The following is a 15,825-nucleotide window of genomic DNA, read 5'->3' on the forward strand; positions in this document are numbered from 1 at the left end:
AACCATCGTTTCATCTTCCAGCATTGTAGACGGGTTGTTCATAGAGTCTGTGCCATTTAGTTCTGATTTAACCATCGTTTCAGCTTGCTGCAGCGTAGACGGGCTGTTCATAGCGTCAATGCGACTTAGTTCTGGATTAACTTTTGCCTCAGCTTCTTGCAGAGTAAAGGCACTTTCCGAAATGCTTGAGTTTTGTTGTTTTGGAGCGACCGTGTCCATGTCGAGTATGGTGCTGGTTACAGGCGTAGGGTGCACCATTGGAACAGCGCAGGTTTCTGGTGGCGGTTTTAATGATCCTTTGTCCTTTTTCAAGCTCCCCTTGAGTATACCTGGTCTATTACTAGACTTTGGTATTCTCGAAATATGGCACTCATTTGGATTGAAGTATTCCACTTCCAATACATCCGAAAATCGAACCTTTTTTCTCACCTTTTCGGGACTGGTCGCAACAGTGTCCGTTTCGTTCGTCGGTTCCGCCCCGTCCACTTTCAACGTTAGTAAATCTGTTTGGTCCATCGCTCTTGTCTCGATTCCTACTGAATCCAGTACAAAGTCCGTCGCCACTTGCCCATTGAGGTCTACAATTAGTGGTTCGTTGCCCGGGTTACTTTCCTGTGAACCATCCGGAATAATTTCGTCTGGATGTTGTTCCCTTCGATGACGTTCCATAAGATAGTTTCGATTGAAACACCTTCCGCAGACGGGGCAACTGAAAGGTTTCTGGCCAGTGTGCGTCAGTTCGTGTTCCTGCATGTGGCCGATCTGGAAGAACACTTTCGGACAATGACTACAGCGATGCACCTTCACGCCACGTATGTGCACGTGCAGATGTTGCCGTAGACCTCGGCCGCTTTGAAAACTTCTTGCGCACACGTCACACACGAACGGAGGATCTGAAAAAATAAGCGAGGCCATTTGCTTTTCAGCAGCTTCCTTATCAATCTTTGGATACCGCACGTTGGATTTGCCTAGAGAGGCCGCACTGTGCATTCGCTTCACGTGTAGCCGAAGTTGCGACTTATCGTGGAACGACTTGTAGCAGTCCGAGCAAGAGAACTGCTTCGGGCACTGCTTCTCTACCGTTTCGTAAAGATGATCATTGATGAAGCCTTCCGCTTTGGACAAGAGCTCCTCCTTTGCCGTTCCCATCTTTTGTAACTGCTCTGTTATCTGAGGAAAGGTCCGTAGGCCAACTTTGATGTGCCGTATCTGGTGGGTGCGCAACTCCTTAGGTGAAAAGAAGCCCTTCGGGCACTTGTCGCACTGATAGTCTCGCTTATTCTGGTGTCGCATTTCGTGAACCTTCCGATTGTACGGCGTTCCAAAAGTCCTTCCACAAATACTGCAAGGGAACGGCTTTTCCCCCTTATGCGTCCGTATGTGGATTTTCCAACAGGTGTCACTGTTGAACGCCTTCGGGCAGAACTCACACTGGTACGCGGGAGTGCGTGAGTGTTGTTTCTAACAGAAAAGAGTGGATCGAAAGAGAGCAAGTTTTACATACGATCATTGACCGTGTGAGGGCAGTGTAATTATACCTACCATATGTGCCTTCAGGGTAAACACGGTGCGATACGTTTTGGTACACAGATTACAGCAAAACGGTCTTTGAGTGTGAGTCGCATTGTGATAGGCGAGTAAGCTTCTGGTTCTAAACTTCGCCCGGCAGTACAGGCAAACGTACATCCCTTTGCGTACGTGAATTTTTATGTGGCTTTTCAACGATTTGCACTGTTTCGCACAAATCGGGCACATGTTTTTAAAGATCTTTTTCGGATCGTCTACCAATATCAGGTTTTTCGAATCCGAAATACCCGATGGCTCTTCAACCTGCGTGTCGCGTGACGGCAACCGTCGATCACCCGTCGATTGTTGTGCTGGCTCGCAAGAATCGTGTGGTTCCGGCAAATCTTCAACATGTTCGGACGATTCAACTGTAACCTGCCGCTCCACAAAAGATGGAACGGGGTCGCTAGGATCGTGTTCAAAATTTTCCTCCCAAGCCTCGGAGTCGTTCAAGTTCTTCGAATCGACTACATTTTCTAACAATGGATCGTACTCTTCTATTACAACCGGCGTCTCCAGATCCTGCAGCAGTAAGTCCCTAACCTGAGGTTCAAACTCTTCATCGAACATATCAATCCGTTCACGACATTCGTCGCACACCGGGGTGATGATTCCGAACACCGGCCGAGCGCGGACGCTAGTCATTGCAAATATCCGGTCCAACGTCCGCTGATCATCGGCAGCACACACGATCGACCCCATTCTGGTCCCCTCCCCCTCGCAGATTTTGCACTTCTTCATCGGCGGCGGATCGAAACTGAAACGAAACGAAAGAAAGGTTACACGCTGGAAACGCCATTAATCGTACGACTTCTTACTCCGAACACAGCGTCAAATACGGATTCGCCGTTACGGGCATCTTTGTGTTTTTCACTGAATGCTAGCTCAAAGAACACCGAATTTTTCAACGGCCGGTGGCGAAAACTGCGTATTACTTAATCTATCTATTGTGTGGCAAAAATTCAGCATTGCTTTGCTTTGATAATGTTTACAAATGTCAATACAAAACAAATGCCGAAATGACAGCACTGACAGGCACTCTGGTGTGGAACAAGCGAACGAAAAATGAACTTTCTGAATGCATGAATGCAATAATAGTTTTGTTTGTACGGAAAATGGAGTCATTTTCATCACTCTTTCGTCTTTGGCAGATGAATTGTCGGAATCTACGCAACATAAAAGGTTGAAAACTCGAATCTAACGAAAGAAATATAAGAATACAGGAGAATACAACCTAAATCCTCATTTAAGAAAGTGAAAACTTTTGCCCATAGTGACGGTTGTCTTCTCGAAAGTCGGGAACTGTCGGAAGTTAAGGAATTCTCGAAAAACGAAAACCAGAGAGCAGAGAAACACAGAGAGAGTAGCGGGAAAGAGACAGAAAACACTGCTGTTGCGCTTTCTGGCCTTGTTCCTCTCACTTGGTCAGGTTCGAAAAGCCAGAGTCAGTTAGTGGTTCGAGAACTCAGAAATCAAATCTGACATCTGGCGAATTTGACATTTCTCGGTAAATAAAGGGTAAAGTTTACATTTTTCGGTTAAAGTAGTCGGACGTGTTACGTGTTTTCCGGTTCGGATTATCTATTTTAGGCTAATTTAACTAAAACCCTCAGTTTTTAACGTTGGTTTACGACCGCCATTTCCCCATAGTGCAGCCGCGGTCGACAGTTTCAGTTGTTTCCTTGGTCCTGTTGGTTGTTGAACAGCCACCAATCGTTTTGTTCGGCCGGCAGCAGATTCGCCTCGCGAGTAGGCTTCAAAGTTTTCAGAAGGTTGTGAAGTTTGCCGCGGCGTGTAGAACCGTCCCGTAAGCATTCCGATACACCACCATCGACGGTTCCAGCGATTCCCAGTCCCTCGCAGTTCTTCCAGACGCTACGCGTATTCCAAGTTGGCCTTTTACAGTTTGCTTCCTACCGGGGTTCAGCCGTTAACGTGAGTGCGATGCTAATCGATGGCAAAATCCGTACAGAAATAGGTGCGCGTCCAATCAACCACCGTCGGTGTGGCGAGTGCACGTGAGCCATCGAATCATAGATCCTGCCAGCCGTGGCTTGCTGTTTGTGGTGTTGGTTTTTGTTGGCGCTCGAGTAGGCTCTGCTTCGGGAGCTTCGTCCTTTGCTCAGCCGCGCGGTTGCTGGGCTTCCGACGGTTTTATATTTTCTTACGCCTTTCTGTGCTGCGACGAGCATTTTTAGTCAGTGTTTCGTGAAAGAAGAAGGAAAGCAAGCACCAGACGAAGAAAAAATATTAAGCGCCGCTCTTTTGCGTGTCGCTGCTATGTTTTTGTGTTCTGACGAAACAAAGAATGGAAATGAAAAAAAAAAGTGAGAACTCGTTTCGTTAAAGTGCCTGGGTAAAGCATTCGTTATTTAGTTTAGTACCGATTTTAATTAAATGTTCATGTTAACTTGACGGTGCTGTTGTCGTTCGTCGGCCGAGAGAATTAGATTATTTGTTAAGTGCAAACACGACGTTACACAAAGTTTCCAGTGGTGGGCCTTCGCCGATTGTGTATTTTCAACGCCTGCCCTGCACTGTAGAGGTGTGCGTGAGGAAATGTTCTGTTGTGAAGAAGCAACGCTCCAAATCACTCCAGAAGACACACACAGACATAGGTTGGGCTCTTCGTAACACTGGAAAGGACTAATTACCTTTTCGGCCAAAAGGATCATCAAACAATCGACCTAAAGATGGTGAACATCCTCTTCGAGGGCGTGCAAGACCTTGAAAAGGTCCACCCGTTAGGGATGCTCGTTGAAACTCCTCTCGGAAGTCAGGTAGGTGCGATGAATTGGAGTCTGTGCGCCTTTACCTTTCTGGAAGTCCTGGAAGGTCAGACATTGGCCGTAACCTGTGGTTTCTTTGGGTTCGCAAGCGGCGTGAAATTGGCTGACCTGTGGGTCTAATTTCTTATTTCTTTTTCCGTAATATTGACACAAATTGACTCAGAAAAGGGGACCCAAATCGCGATTCTGGGTTGCGTGCAGCGATAAATCGGAAAGCCCCTTTACGTTAGAGCAAGATTATAGTATTCAAAGGTCACTCCATCGCTAAATCCATGGCCCAATATCGTCTTATCACTGCACGCTAAAGTGCCCCCGAAGCACGCGTAATCATTCCCAAACCGCTCCCGGCGATATCAGTCGGGAGATATTTCCTGTTTCTGTTAAATTAACACAGAACCGAATGGCCTGTAAAGATGGTCGGCGATCAATCGGTAGGGGTGCTTTTGGTTGGCCGATTGTTATCGGAACCGCGGGTCACGGGAATCGGAATCCCTCAGCATACCATGTTCCGGCGGCAAACGCGATCCGGTAGAACCAGTTATTCCGGTCCGCGACTCCGATCCTGATAGTGCCGCAACCAGTAATCTTTGGATAAAAAATATTCAAATGCTGCTGACAAACTGAAGGCATTTTTGCTCCTTTAACCACCTTCCCGCTCCCATTGGCGTTCGGTAATCTTTTCCCCCGGGCACCAACATTCTAAGTTCTCTAGTGCGAGAGCGTTCCTTGCCTCCCAAACGCAGTCAACAACAGGTTTTGCATCATGTTTCCCACCCGTGTGGCTTGGGGTTTTTCGTTTTAAAACACGCAATTCACGTCAACGGTTCGAATGTGTTAACGTAGCTCGCCGAGCAAGGTGCACCATTTCTTATCTGCCAAGAAAACCACAAAACCAATTGTTTGGAATGAGCTGGGAATGAGATTTATTAAAATCGTCGACCCTTTGGTCTTCAGTTTCGAGCTACGGATCGATAAGGAAAACCGGGTGTCCAGACCGTTCTTTAAGACCAATGAAAAGAGGAAATCGTTCTCCGCGACGATTGTGGCGGAAACAGAGACAAGGTTTTATTGGCTGCCTCTATTTATCTACCTGTTGTAAGTTTTGTTGTATTCTTCTTCATCTGTTTCGAAGAATGTGAATCTCATGAAATATTGATTATTTGCAAAACATACGAAATCCGCGCCCCAAGTAGCGTTAAATCGAATTTTATACATCCGCTTCATTCAATTAAGGTACGTAATTACCGTGAGATAATCTCTTTCGCGCGATCCCGCCACAGCGGGCCTGGCCGTCCTCGGGAGGGGACCGCCTTTTTCCGTTTTTGGCCACTCACTACTGCGCACGGCAGCAGCGGTACTTGCGGGATTTTTTTTCTGATGCTCTCCTCGTCGGACACACAACGGTTTTATGTCGCTGTCCATCGCCGCCCGTTGGACGGGGACGGGTTTTCTGAGCGCTACAACTGGCAAACATGACACAGAAGTCATTACTCTTCGATCGAAACGAAGCGAAGGTCTCCATCGGCGACCCTCGGCCCGGTCCGGGTGTGTGTGGATGCTGGGAGGGACGCACCGCACGAATGGCGCAGCTCGGAAGGACAGCTTTCCACAGATGGCGAACCGCAATCAAGATCGTATGCATTTCTTTTCACGGCTGCATCCAGCAGCTGTTGCGAAAAACTGCATTGCGATGCGAAACGCAGCGGCAGCGCTGCCGAGGTACGCGCCAATACGTGCCATGGTTGTAAACAGCCTCCCCAGTGTTGACATTGCCAGAAAACATTCCTGCGTGGAGTAGAAGCCGCTCCTAGTGGGTCCATTCCACGGTGTGCGGCAGCGAATCACAGTTTAACAAGAGTCACTTCTGGGCTGGCAATTTTGAGGGCCACCCGCGGGTCGCTAATTTGATTCCAAAAATCAGTCGCGAATATGCGGCCAAAGTTACTTACTCCGTTACCACCACCTTCGCGTGTCAGCCAAACTCGGGAGAATTAAATAAACACATTTTCGCCCTTTTCGGCACCGCGGGCAAAATTAACATCGTGATGATAAAATTATGGGGCCAAAAATAAAGTCACACCACGCGCTGCACTGGTTGGGACTGCCTCACTAAAATTGAAGTGAGTAGGATTGATCATGGTCAAAATTAGAAATAAATTGCTTTCTCTGGCAACGACTTTCGTTGAGTGTTGTCGTTCGTTGCTTATCAATAGAATGTGTCACAAGGTTGGCAATCGAACGCGCAACCTTCGTCAAACTCAACGACTCCCTGTCCTTCGGGAGGCACAGAACTTTGGCGTTGAACTCAGGGACGAAGGTTCCGATTGTTACGGTGCTAGCTTTGGTGTAAGGTGAAGGGGGGTTAGTTCCGTATTTACTCACCTCCGATTTAGTGGCTCGAAAAGCCTTACTTGCAGCCACACGGTACTCATCTGCTGTTATCGGTCCGCGATTACTTAACCTCACAATCAATTCTGCGAAGCAAGCGAGAGAGAGAGGGGTCAACGAATCCACGTCTCGTTGGCCTCTTGGACTCCTAAGACGGGCGCGTTTCCGATGCGTATTCCGAACTGCACCCAGACGCTGGACGCTATCGCACTCGGTCCCCAGAAGTTGGCCAGCTTCTCGGGAGAGTTGATGCCGTCCGGCCGTGACGTGACGTGTGTTGCGTTGATAACTGTGTTTGTCTCTAGACCTACCAACCCAGACGAGAGCACTGATAAGTTGGTGGTGGGTCTTCAATTGTATTTTCCTTTATTTTATGAAATGGACCCCATTTGTGGTCGCACTTGAAGTGACCATCGCTCGGTTGGCGATGTTTTTCTTGCAGTTTAGTGGCTTTTAATTCGATTTTTGCCTAATTAAGGTTAGACGTGACTCGAAATAAATCCTGTAATCGTGTCGTTTAATCAACAGTTTCCACTGGCGACCGTGACGCTGTGGGCCAAAATATGTTCTCCGTTTTCTGCACCGTTTAAAACGTAATTGCGCCCATGATAAACTACTCCGCATGGGGTGCGCCTTGGATGGAGCACTAAGTTCGCAGCGCGGCCCCGGAGCATAATCAATTCCTGATGAACTCGTTACAAATCTCCATTACACAATCCTCCGGACCGGGAATTGTTGGCCCACATCCAAGCCAGGACCAACTTTACCCCACACTCACCCCGAGTGTCCTGTGGGGGTCCCTATCGTGGTTGGTGTTATGAGAAAGTTGCGCACCACGATGCTGCTGCAGGCCTGGCGATGGCAGCCTCGCACCTGCCAGAGCCGGAACGACATACGAAAGCTTTCCAACTTGTCTTGCCCCCCCGACACCAAATTTCTCGGGGCCCATAAATAGGAGGAACATAAATTGTCATTAAAACTTCATTTTTACACTGCGCCGGGTGGAGGATGCCCCGTTATGCTGCGCCAGCATCATCATCCTGGAGCGGGAGCCACTATACGCTGCAGCCGCTATTGATTGGCAGGCGGCTTTATGGTTGTACAGTTGCGGCCTCCCTCCGTCGATCGGAAGCTAATTCTTACATGTACCGACCCCTGGATCGACCCGGCTTCAGGGTTTAATTTGTGGAAGAAAATGTCCCGATGAGGGCGCACGAGACATAAACTTTCGCTCCATCGAGTTTTTGACGCACGACACGAGTGTCCAGCTGTGTATCCTCCAAAAACGGGCAGAGATAAACTTTTACCACCGTAAAAGGGCAGCGTGCTGTGCCTCCAGATAAACAGTTGCGCGCGTCCCTCCGTCCGGATGATGTTGGAGTGCAATTGGTGAAAAAAGCGGTATGATGTTTGTTCCACGGTTGCAGCTAGTTTGGCGGCTTTAAACTCCCCCGGGAAAAACAGTTCCCGTACGCTACGGATCGATTTTTATGTGGCCATACGCCTATTTTTTGCCTGCCCACCGCTAGTGATGCCAAGGACAGTAATGGCGTTTGGAGCGAACTTGTTCCACTTCCAAACGCCCCACAAACCGGCGAACGGATGATGAGCTGGCAAACAGTAACCTGCAGCGTCGGGGCGGTATCGGTCACCCTTCCGGGGGGTGTTTGTGGCCCTTGTGTTTGTGGAGTGTGTCTGTCCGTACGATAAGAGGTGCGAGAAACGCTTGCACTTCTGTGGCCACTATCCGCGTCGATGACTTCGTGGCTCTGCGTGTGCGTAATTGAGACAACGACACGTGCCAATTATCATCGACAGATAGTGGTAGTGCGCCGGGCCGAAGCCGGGCTGAAAGTTTGAGCCATTTTCTTATCAATCTACGCATGAATTTGGCCCCCAAAAACCTTGCCTTATCACCACCACCAGGCAATAGTTTGGGGAGGCGCCATTTTTTAATCTATGTTTGTGCCCTCATAGTCAGGGTCAGCTTTCAGGTGATCACCTTTTCTACACAGAGAAGAGGATCAGCCTATCGCTGGCCGAGACGGAGGCCGATGATGAGTAATCGCGAACGATACTCGCCATCCATAACCGCGACGTGTCTTAATGACCGCGAAAAAATTCCCATTCGCGCGTCACTGAACTGGCCACACGGCGACACACACATACACGTTCCTCTTTCTTGTCCATTGTGAGCCTCCTTTGTACACCGGTTTACCGGCCTCGGAATCATCGATGGAAAGCAGCCATCTTTCCATGACTAATGGCCGTATTTCTTGGAACTGGAACGGACAGGAACACCCCACAAAGAATTCTGGACCGGAGACTGCGTTTTCTGTCTAGATTGTCGATTGTCGGGATTACAGGATTACATACCGACCGTAGGAAGACGTCGCAGACAGACTAGTGTGGCCGGTGTTGGTTTGCGCTGACGTAGAACAATTCTAGGTCACACCACGGTGTTCCCATTTTGTGCCCAAGGTTTGTCGCGTACAGCAGGCTGCTCCTGGCCCTGGTTGGTCGTTCGCAAAAAGTCAAGGACAGACCGGGGCTGGTCTCGAGAAGCGCTTCGCCTCTCGCTCCACAACTAGACCGGTGCCGGCGGCCAGCGATAAAACACCCGGTCGTTCTTGGCGCGAGAGTTCCGCGCGTGAGGTTACGACTCTACACCACGCTCCGTGACCAATGGTTCCCGCTGGGGCTTGTCCAGGTCGACGACGATGGCAGCGGCGGCGGCGGAACTTCACGCTTGATGAAGCATGTTTGTTTTGGGCCAACTGGCGTGTCGTTGAATTTTTGTTCTCCAACACCGCGCTACGGCACACCACTTGCCGAAGCCCCGTTGCGCGACAACGTACCTTGGCTGCGGGTTGGGGAGAGGATTGGTGCTGGTGTCCCCTAAAACTGTTCCGTAACTACGCGAAGGGGCGCGCACAGCACAACACAGAACCGGCGGCGGTCTCCAGGCACGCGCAGGCTATTGGCCTTGAGAGCAGGAGGAAAATCGCTGGCCGCCGGGAGAGAGAGCGTGTCATGGTGTGTTCTTAGCGCAGCGCCCATTGCACGAGAGAAGGGCTAGGTTAGTGGGTCACCACACAGAGCCGGACCGGTCGTCGAGGTTCAAACGGTGGATAGGAAGGTTCCACCGGAAGCTTCCCCGGAGCGGACTGAAACTCGATACGCGAGAAGATTCTCCAGCCTGCTGGATATGGACCAGCAAAAACTGTGCCAAAGAGGAAGTGTGACAATCACCTGAAGATATCCACCGTTGGAGTAAACGGTTGACCTGTTCCGTAGGCTATTTTTGCTTCGCCCTCTAGAAGGGGTGGTCCAAACGGCCTTCTTGGCTCGGCCTAGCCGGGATTGGAGTCGTGTCGTACGTAGGCTTCCCCCCTCCACAGAGATAACCCTGGCCGCAGTCCGAACGAACGAGGGAAAAAAATTGCAAGGTATTAATATTTAAAAGCGTCATTCTACATCCGCCACTGCGGCAATTTTGTGTTGCTTTAATTTAACGACGAAATTCAAACGGAACGCTTTGCTGCGATAAACGGAGCTTGTTGGTCTGGTTGGTGGATGCTACTAATTTAGTAAATGAATCAACTAAGGGAGTCACGAACCGGCGACCAGGAAGCTCTAGCTAACTCCCATCTAGCGAACCCACCTAAATGAAGCGATTCAATTGAATTACAACTTCCTACAGGGTCTCCCAATGTTATTAGTTAATTATTTAACGGCACGGCACCAATCGATATCGTTACAGCGAGCTCGAACTAAGGTTCTAAGGCCCAGGGTTTTCCGGAAGGTTCGATGTCCTCTGACGATGGTACCGGACGGTCTCGAAGACTCATAAACTATCTTCGCCAAGGGACACGACAGCCTTTGCGGCTCTAGACCAATGGGCCCCGTTCCGATTCGAGTTCATCAATATTAATTACTTGACGTCCGTCGACGTGCCAAGCCCCCAGACGGTTCGTTGTCCGGCTCCGGCAAAACGTTACGGCCCACGAACCTCGCCGCCAATTATTTGCTAGCGAAAATGTGACCCAATCCGGGGTTCCATAAATCACAAAATTTGCGTGGAACTGTCGGATGTTATCGCGAATAAAAGTGCAATTTTGCAAATAGCAATCCCCGGAAGCACAGCGAGGACAGCGGGATACCACCAGCGGGGCACATACAGAGTCGTTGCGTTTCCTCCATCGATAAACGCTTACTGGCCATTACCTCTTACTGTAGGGTTCTATTGATCGCCACCAACCGGTCATGTTGTTCCGTGACAGGGTTTTGCACACGATTGAACAGTACCAATACACATTGCCAACGCACGCGAGCAAACTTCTAAGCCACGCAAATGACGCAGCACCGGCTGAGGGGGCGCGAAAGACGTCACGTCGTCACGTCTGACGTGATTCTGTTGACAAGCTCCTCGCGCGCTTTTATTGCTGATAAATGAAATTTGAAATCCATCGATATGCTGCCGGGCTGTTTGGTGGGCTGGTAAATGGGTTTGCACACCGAAGGGTGGCCCTCTGGTGCCCACCACGACCACGCTGGGAGAGTCGATGCTTATCGATGCTTTTTCGCATAACCATACGAAGGCGCGCTCTAGTCTCCAACTGGTTGATGGCAGCACGACACGACAAGTGCGTGAGCCGCCGCGTGGCTACGTGTCCGCGATAGGATTTCGTGCGTGCTGTGGCCACCAATGGATTCGGACGAAGGCCAGATTGCTGTGGATCATTGTTTTGTATGTAATGTCCTTCGATTCATCCTTTGATTTTAAACCAACTTATTCTGGGATTTGAAGATGGCGGGGCATTTGTATCGGTTTACTGAAGTTTTATTTGTATCGAGTTCCATTTAAAATTTTAGTAAAGTTTTAGTTTTCGTTTCATGATTTCAGAAAAAAAGGCTCATCTAATCGGGAGACTTCGAGTGATTTTTTCTTAAATTCAAATTCTTGATAATTTTTACTAATAGCCTTCCCTATTCTCTTCTTCCTCCGCAGGTAATTATGCACTTTGATGTTGGACTGACCAGATTTAGTGAGTATATTTGACATCCGGAAGTGTAACCCAACTGCCACCCAATTCATGTGTCCGGCTGCGTCCTGTGCTTGATGGGATTTTCCTGTATCCTGTTGGAAAGTTTGCCTACCGTGATTTGTTACTGGCCCGTTCTGTGGGCTTAATGTTGTTCAAATTTAAGCCCATTTACGGCCACCGACAGACCGAGTGCGCAGTGCCGAGCCTGACCGGGTAGCCTGGTGTAAGGCTCCTCGCTCCGCCGGGTGTCACGTTTCGCTCTCGTCACCGTCACCGACAGCGACCGACGACGGTTGATCCAATTGCGTCGGTGACTCGACTCGTCCGTCGACAGCAGTTCACTTGACAAATCACCCATCGGGGCTGACCTTCGCCGAGGTCTTTCCAGGAGAGCGAGACTTGCTAAGACACAGCAGCCAGCCGACGGTACGCCGATGTCGGCAGAGATAAAAGCGATGATGGAGCGTTTACGAGACGTGCGACTGTGCCTAGTGGCCCCGGTAAAGTTGCGGTGTGGCCCTTCGCCGGCGCACACTGGTTAACGACGATTACGATTGGGGCCGAACAAATTGATGCAGCATAATTATTTATCCGCCTCGCCGCCGTGCCGTGTCGGGTGCCACCAAGCTCTCGGCCGAGCGGTGGTTCTCCTTAACATTTTTTGCAGTTCTGCGCGGCCCATGCTGACAGGTTGGGATTAACCTTCCATCAATCAGCTGTTCCGTGCCCGCATTCAATTTATACTACGGACCAACGAGGAGACGACGATTGCAGCGTGTGGCGCACTTGGGCATTCCTCGGTGTTGCTGCAGTGGGAAGCCATCTGGCCGATTGGCCCACCGATGTGTGCATGTCAACTGCAGCGAAAGAACTAATTGAGTTACGTTTTATACGTTGCAGCTTTTTCGTGTGCCTCAGGACGAAATCCTAGTATAATAAGTTCAGGGCCACCATAAGAATCTGAATCTCCAGAAAAACTGCCTCATGAGCATTGTGTCCGATTGAAATCGTTGTCTGTGATGTCCTGTTCGCCCAGATTGGCCCGCCACGATGAAACTCATGATTGACAGATTCGGTCCCGTTAATGGTGTCGTTTGTCAGCCAATTTCCCTCCCGAACGATCCGTATTTTCCATTGGCGTGGATTTCCTCGGGGCTATAACCCAACAGCGAGAGCTCACAGCGCTGGGCGCGTTGTCACATCATTAGCAAATCTAATGAGTGAAAGTAATGTCCCATTCGTCAGCGCGCTTGCTCTCTCTCTATTTGTTTCTAACGCACGCAACATTATGCGCTCCTTTTTTCTGCTACCATTACCGGTGCCCTTAATGTCACTGTCCCTATGGTGTTGGCCACGCGGCCGGCTGGCTTTCGGCTGGCATTTTCGTTAATGGGTCCTCACAGGTGTTTACTGGTGTTGGTGGTGTTAGGTGGGCCACGACTTTTGGTGCGACTTGTTGATGGGTCGGTGCTGCTCGAGTGATAATCGTGAGAAAAGCACACGACGGCCCGGCGGCCATGCAGCGACTAAAATGGCCATGCTTACAAACCCATTTCTTTTTCCCGCCGGATGGACAATTGAAAACAAAATCAAGTTTTGTCCGATGCGGGAAAAAGGGCCCCAACAGCAGGGGGTCTGGCCCGCTTTCGTAGTTCCCCTCCAAAGGCAAGTCCCTGTAATCGTATTACGCGCGAAAGTAAGCGTCTCCGTTGGTGGCGGCCATGAAGCACTTTGGGTGCGTTTGATTAAGGTTTAATGAAAAAGGACAGGGCCACGTTCCCGGGCAGTGTTCCCGGTGTGTTAAATTAAAATTACTAATTGCGTTTTGTTCAGCGGTTTTTAGGTTTTTCTGGGCCAACCGGAACCGGTGGTCAAAATATGGCCGGCCGGTGACCGTTTGCGCGGCATGCATATGTATGCTCACCGTTACGACACCGCAGAGACGACGACGACGACCGATGATGATGATGATGATGGGGTGTGATGGTAAAATGGTGTGAAAATGCAGTGTAGCGTCAGTGTGTATTACGACGCTGGTGGTCGGCCAACCGGAAGTTCTCGTGAAGTCGTGAGAATTTCACTGTTTCCGATTAATAACGCCACCCAATAACGGCTTCTCCGGCACCGGCGGAATGCGTTAAGAACGTTGCTCTCGACAGTCGTCCCAGGCAGAAACGCTTCCGTAAAACCTGGCGACGATGCTCGTGCAGCTTGTCTCCTAATATCAACCATCATTACGGGGTGTAATGAGGCCTGCTGGGTGGGTTTCATTGGCTACGTGGTGGGCGACGAGTGCAATGATATGCACCAACGCTCCGAGAGATGCGCAATGCTGCCTTAGAGTTCCTGTTTCGTTCCGCACAAGTTCAACGCATAATCATTGAGCGAAAGAATGTGAATTTAGTTGTTGGAAGAGCAGACAATACAGACAGAGAGCACGGTTGACCGCAGCAATGGTTGATTGCAAATGTTCTGCAAGCTCGAGCGCTCTCTCTGCCGGTCGAGTTATGGCATCTTGACGCCACCCGGCACCAGGCGAACGGTTGCTCTCGAGCACGCGAGATGAATTTTGCGTTATATACCCGCATTATTGTAGTTCAGTCCTCATTCATACGCGAGCGTGTGTTCCTATTGTTTGTATGCACATTGTTGCACATATTTTAAAAACGGGCCGGGCGTAATGAGGGCTCCTGCCTCATTTCAAGATACGAAAGCTATGCGCAAATGGCTTCATTCAATGGGCGACCAACGTACGGCCCAGTTGAATAACGACGCAGACTGCATTCAGAAGATAGTGCGCTGTTATGTAAAGTATGCTCCATTACTATTAATTTTGGCGCTTGAAGTCCTTCACCGAAATCGGTGCATTTTTCACGAGTCAATGATAATTTTTATTGACCCCCATTAAAACGGCATTACGGCGCGAGTGTTTTAAGTCGGTCTTTCAATTTGCACCCATAACTTGTGACATTCTGGTGACTTTCAGGGACTTCCGAAAAGTCGAGGCCCCCCAACAAAAAAAAACGAAACTCTACTCGAAGCGGACACTTTTTCTCCCCGTGGGCCTCTGGGCGCATGTTTCAGGCGCAAACATTCGTCTTGGTTTTGGTTGGCGGTTGTTGGTTGGTCGCCCTTTCGCCGCGTGCTCTGCGCCACTCGGCTTGGCGACCTTCTGGTGAGCTGAGCGTGGAATTTTGCGTTCGCCAGCCCGCAGTGTGGGGGGGCAAGAAAAATTCCTGAAATACATTTCCCAGAGCACCCCCCGGGCACGCTGGGCTTCAGTTTTTCTTGCCACACTATCTACGGTTCGGCGCGAAAAAAAGGGCAGCGGCACGATGAAGCTGGAGCAACTAACGAGCCGGGTGCGCAAGAAAACCCACCGCGGAGAGGGCACTTGGGGCCACCGAGCATGATCGCATGATCTCGTATGCTGTGGGCTGTGGTTTTTAGATTTATTTACTTTTCGCACAGATTTTGTGCCCCGTCCGTCTGGGTGCAACGGAATGTTGCTGGGGTGGCCCCTTTTGCACTGCAAATGGCGGGCGCAAGTCGCAAAATCAATTTCTCTCGCTCTCTAGGGGAAGTAACGCGAAAAAAGGGTTCGATTTTCACTCACTCACATGCTGTGTGGTGTTCGCGTCGATCTATGGTATTAGCAGCAGCCTCATTTTAACATCGAAATCGTTTCGCTCGGAGCAGGAAGTGTTTCGTATTTGTGGCGCGCTGGCTGTGGCTGGCTCACGGCGGATGGCAGTTTCGAAAATGATAGCTTCCAATGGCCCTTGGTTTCCGTTTCGCCGGCCAATCTTCACAATGACTGTGTGTGGTTTGGCTGGCTAGCTGGCCATTTCGCCGACAGCAGCGCCGGCTCCTTTCTCACTTTCTGGCCGTGTTACGATGAAAGAGCCGCGGCATGATTGGTGGCTTGACCCCAGTAAAGATATGTTTAAGGTCCGGGCCGGTTTGGCTGAGAAAATTGATTAGCTGTGAGCGGCACAGAAAATCATTGGTCATTGGCACACTTCTACTGCGCA

General features: G+C 49.9%; 1 protein-coding gene across 1 annotated transcript in view; it reads right to left on the reverse strand.

Annotated features, from left to right (window-relative positions):
* The window catches only part of LOC131208064 (zinc finger and BTB domain-containing protein 17-like), a 2,636-nt gene extending 117 nt beyond the window's left edge, over positions 1-2,519 (reverse strand). The window contains exons 1-3 of the mRNA XM_058200709.1: positions 2,385-2,519; positions 1,543-2,323; positions 4-1,461 (exon numbers count right to left, since the gene is read on the reverse strand). Of these exons, the coding sequence (XP_058056692.1) occupies positions 4-1,461; positions 1,543-2,323; positions 2,385-2,425 (2,280 nt within the window). The 5' untranslated portion in view covers positions 2,426-2,519. The remainder of the gene's footprint in view (positions 1-3; positions 1,462-1,542; positions 2,324-2,384) is intronic.
* Positions 2,520-15,825: the final 13,306 nt, after the last annotated feature.

The sequence above is a fragment of the Anopheles bellator genome, chromosome 2 (genome assembly GCF_943735745.2).
Source record: "Anopheles bellator chromosome 2, idAnoBellAS_SP24_06.2, whole genome shotgun sequence".
In the NCBI taxonomy this organism is placed as follows: Eukaryota; Metazoa; Arthropoda; class Insecta; order Diptera; family Culicidae; genus Anopheles; species Anopheles bellator.